General features: G+C 34.3%; 1 protein-coding gene across 1 annotated transcript; it reads right to left on the bottom strand.

Moving 5' to 3' along the window:
- Positions 1-970: 970 nt before the first annotated feature.
- On the bottom strand, positions 971-3349 carry LOC109243640. The gene is made up of 5 exons (XM_019410600.1): positions 3203-3349; positions 2469-3103; positions 1654-2151; positions 1407-1497; positions 971-1231 (listed from the first exon to the last, which is right to left on the bottom strand). Exons 1-5 carry the CDS (start codon positions 3347-3349, stop codon positions 971-973), a joined length of 1632 nt encoding a protein of 543 aa, XP_019266145.1.
- Positions 3350-4893: the final 1544 nt, after the last annotated feature.

The raw sequence follows: 4893 nt of genomic DNA, 5'->3' as shown, positions 1-4893 counted from the left end.
CTAAAAGTTAAGGACAGACAGTCCTCAACCTTTGAACTTTGAACTCAAAGTTAAGGACTGCCTGTCCTTAACTTTTGAACGTGCAATTCAAACTTAAGGACTGCTTGTCCTTAACTTTTCAACCTGCAAGTCAAACTTAAGGACTCCTGTCCTTATTTTTTAAACTTGAAACTAAAAGTTAAGGACAGACAGTCCTTAACCTTTGAACTTTGAACTCAAAGTTAAGGACTGCCTGTCCTTAACTTTTGAACGTGCAATTCAAACTTAAGGACTGCCTGTCCTTAACTTTTGAACTTGAAACTAAAAGTTAAGGACAGACAGTCCTCAACCTTTGAACTTTGAACTCAAAGTTAAGGACTGCCTGTCCTTAACTTTTGAACGTGCAATTCAAACTTAAGGACTGCCTGTCCTTAACTTTTCAACCTGCAAGTCAAACTTAAGGACTCCTGTCCTTAACTTTTGAACTTGAAACTCAAAGTTAAGGACAGACAATCCTTAACTTTTGAACTTGAAACTCAAAGTTAAGGACAGACAGTCCTTAAGTTTTGAACTTTGAACTCAAAGTTAAGGACTGCATGTCCTTAACTTTTGAACCTGTAACTCAAAGTTAAGGACTGCCTGTCCTTAACTTTTGAACTTGAAACTCAAAGTTAAGGACTGCCTGTCCTTAACTTTTGAACCTGCAAGTCAAACTTAAGGACTCCTGTCCTTAACTTTTAAACTTTGAACTCAGAAGAAACCAAAAAAAACGTAAGCAGAAACAAATTTTGAAAATTTAGATATCTGCTCAAATAAGAATAATCTAAATGGATCCAATTTATAGCAAAAACTTAAAAGAGTCGATAAACATAAGTGTATATATCTACTATTCTCTATGCTTTCTTGAAAATGGATGGACTGCCGGAGAATATATACAAGCTGTTCTATTATGACTAATTCTTCTGCAACGACCACATTTGAATGTTATTTTTTAAGACTCGGTACCTGGAATATGCCTTTTCTTCTGCCTTATACCTGGTGGCACTTTGAAATCTGGAGGTTTAACAATTTGTGACTTAACAATCTCTGCTACAATCCAAGAATCAGTATGTCCTGCAGGATGTATTTGTCTTTCATATGTTTTCAGCCAAGATTCCTTTAAGTACCAGTGCGAGCAAAAGTTGGACTTCTTGATGTTTCTATTCTCGATAGCTGCAATTGCATGTATGCATGGTAATTCATCAAATTGAAACTGAAAAAATCACATGTTCTTTTGTTTAAGTCCACCAAGAAAGTTATTCCTTCTTCTTCAACTCTAGAACGCCATGAATCAATAGGGAAGACCTTCAATGCTGAAAAATTATAAGTTAGTACATTATGTTAAATTATATTAAAATCATAAGCTAAACATAGAACATAATACTTACATTCAAAGTAAATGCTAAATCTATCTTTTTCTTCAATTCATCCTCTACCCAATAAGAAACATCATAAAAAGTTCCTTCTGCTTCATTTCTTCTATCATAAAACCAACATTGTAGCTTCACTTGAATGAAATCCATCATTCTTAATATAGGCAGCTCCCTTGCTTCTAATAGGACATAATTTATTGACTCAACTATGTTTGTTGTGAGTATGTCATATCTTCGTCATGGACTACAAGAACGTGCCCACCTTTCCGGTGGTTCTTCCATCAAGTAGTCATAAGTCTTCTTATCTACTTTTGCTATATCTGACATGTATAGATCAAATTCTTTGCGCCTGTATACTCTTGCAGCACTTTGAAAAAGTTTTATGACCTCACTTTTCACCTTCCTTCGCTTTAGGTTCTGCTCCAAATGATAGATGCAAACCCCATGATGGCTTTCAGGATATACCTTTGCAATGCCATATGCAATAGCTTGATGCATGTCTGATAAAAAAATTAAATTCTCACGGCACCCAATTGCATTGCGAAGCTGACTAAAGTACCACTCATAGGAATTGTTATTTTCAGATTCTGCTATTCCAAAGGCTAGTGGTAAAATTTGGTTATTTGCATCCTTTGAAACTGAAATTATTAAAACACCACGAAATTTTGACTTCAAAAAAGTTGCATCAACATCAATCACTGGTCTACAATGATTCCAACCAAATATTGATGATCCATATGTATAAAACATATAAAAAAACCTGAAAATACAATATAAAACAAGGTTTACAGAAGTTAAGGACAGGTAGTCCTGAACTTCAGATTACAAGGTTAAAAGTTAAGGACAGTCAGTCCTTAACTTAGAGTTACAAGTTATAAAGTTAAGGACATGCAGTCCTTAACTTTGAGTTCAAAGTTCAAAAGTTAAGGACAGGCAGTCCTTAACTTTGAATTACAAGTTCAAAAGTTAAGGACAGCAGTCCTAAACTTCTGGTTACAAGCTCAAAAGTTAACTGGTTAAGGACAACATGTCCTAAATTTTAAAAACGTACTAATAAACTTTTTTTTTATTGTTTACCTGTTGTTGTCGTCTATCTTTATGTTACTATATATACCCGGGTTTTTACTTCTCATCATATACAAGTATGAAGACAATAATTCATAATTCCCTTTAGGAGTTCCTCTTATTAAAGCGGAAGCAAGTTGAATAGCACGCCACGCCTTGTGATACCCATTGTCTAGTCCATGCAATTTTTGCATCTCTGCCATGGCAAAAGCTGGTGTAACTTCAAACCTTGGGTCTCGAAGATTGTCGATAATGTAACCACTAATCAACTTTGAAGTTGCATGCTTTTGATCAGCTTTCATAGTGTTAACAGAGCAGTCATGCTTTTTCTCAATCTTTACTATCTTGAACAGTGTTGAATCTTTAATTCTAAAAGCACGCACACACCATCCACACCTATCATCATTGCATTTCAACGAATATCTTGTTGAGCTTGATCTAACAACCTTGAATTCAAAATTTCCTTTAATTGCTATATTTGAAAAACAGTTAGTTATACTCTTCTTTTTGTCAAATACTGATCCCACTTTTATTTCATCCAACGAAGCATTTTCTCTTAATATCGTAGTTGGGGATTCTTTTTGTTTCAAATTTGACCTTCGTCTAGTTAGTTGAGTAGAGGTTTTTTCAGCAACTTCTTCGATTACCTGTGCACTCTCTAAGACTTGAATACCCAGAGCTTGTTCGTTGTCAATCTCTATAATGCTTTGTCCTTCTACTTGAATAGAATCAAATGTTTGAAGCACCTCTTCAGTTATTGGTTGAGCTTCAACCATATCTATTTCCATTATCTGTTGGAATTTGTTTTGATTGTCATGTTGAGTTTCTCTGTTGACATGTGTTTGAAGTACCTCTTCAGTTATTGGTTGAGTTTCAACCATATTTATTTCCATTATCTGTTGACATTTTTTTTGATTGTCATGTTGAGTTTCTCTGTTGACACGTTGAAAGTTGCTTGTTGATCCAAAAACTCTTTCCGAAATATCAACAATGAAACGACAGCCCTTGAAGAGTGAATGAGTTTTTAGTAACTCTATACATGTGTGAAGATCTAAATCTTTGGATACAAGCATTCCCTTGCTTGTTCCAAGGTTGATATCAAATCATATCACTACTTCAAACTTGTCTCTATCCAATTCAATAACTTCAAAGATCTGTTTAATGAATTCTTGAAACCGAATTGCCTCAGGTACTAGAACAAGCTTTGTTTGATGATCAAGATACTTATAGTCTTCAGTCCATCTACCATTAAAAGCAACAATAATGCATATTGTTTCCATCCTGCAAGTCAAGAGAATGAGAAACTCAGGACATATTTTATAGAGCAATCCTTGTATAATTAAGAACAGGTATTGTAAGTTCAAGACCAAGTTAAGGACCAAGTGTCCTTAACTTTTGAACTTGGAATTCAAAGTTAAAGACTGCCTGTCCTTAACTTTTGAACCTGTAATTCAAACTTAAGGACTCATGTCCTTAACTTTTGAACTTGAAACTCAAAGTTAAGGACAGACAGTCCTTAACTTTTGATCTTTGAACTCAAAGTTAAGGACTGCCTATCCTTAACTTTTGAACCTATAATTCAAACTTAAGGACTGCCTGTCCTTAACTTTTGAACCTGCAAGTCACAATTAAGGACTCCTGTCCTTAACTTTGCCTTAACTTTTGAACTTGAAACTCAAAGTTAAGGACATACAGTCATTCACTTTTGAACTTTGAACTCAAAGTTAAGGACTGCATGTCCTTAACTTTTGAACCTGTAATTCAAACTTAAGGACTGTCTGTCCTTAACTTTTGAACCTGCAAGTCAAACATAAGGACTCCTGTCCTTAACTTTTGAACTTGAAACTTGAAGTTAAGGACTTCCCGTCCTTAACTTTTTAACTTATAGTTGTAAGTTAAAGACCAAGTGTCCTTAGATATTGAACATGTAAGTAAAAGTATAGGACCAAGTGTCCCGAACTTTTCAACTTGAAATTCAAACTTCAGGACCAAGTGTCCTTAACTTTTTCAAAACAATTTGCAAAACTATGACAATATGTCCTTAATATACAGAACAACAGCAACAAAGTTGAGGACATTGTGTCCTTAACTTTTTCAAATCAATTTGCAAAAGCAGGACACTATGTCCTTAATATTATGTGCTCAATTTTTATAGAATTATCACAGGACGCGATGTCCTTAACCTTATCAATCCAGAAATTCCAAAAAAAAAAATCAAATTTCTACTTACTGTATAAAAATCAATAGAAATCGGAAAAAGTATGACTATGTCGAAATAAAAATCAATAGAAACACATAAAAGTATAACTTACTGTAAATTTATATCGATTTTTGGACGAGAAGGTTGAATTATATAGTTTAAAATCGGAAGAGAATCTTCTGCAATTCGATACTTTGAAATTCGACGATCACAGTGAAGTGCGCTGTTGCTGCTGCT

The sequence above is a fragment of the Nicotiana attenuata genome, unplaced genomic scaffold (genome assembly GCF_001879085.1).
Source record: "Nicotiana attenuata strain UT unplaced genomic scaffold, NIATTr2, whole genome shotgun sequence".
NCBI classification, from domain to species: Eukaryota; Viridiplantae; Streptophyta; class Magnoliopsida; order Solanales; family Solanaceae; genus Nicotiana; species Nicotiana attenuata.
The sequence above is the reverse complement of the archived record's forward strand: the minus strand, read 5'-3'. Positions and strand labels throughout refer to the sequence as shown.

Bases quoted from the DNA above. Each gene is read 5' to 3' on its own strand.
- LOC109243640 (XM_019410600.1), bottom strand. From the start codon at position 3,349: ATGGAAATAAATATGGTTGAAACTCAACCAATAACTGAAGAGGTACTT. The intron at 1,498-1,653 runs GTGGGCACGTTC...GTTTTATGATAG, and splicing joins ATGGAAGAACCACCGGAAAG to AAGAAATGAAGCAGAAGGAA. The intron at 1,232-1,406 runs GTAAGTATTATG...TGATTTTTTCAG, and splicing joins ATTTAGCATTTACTTTGAAT to TTTCAATTTGATGAATTACC.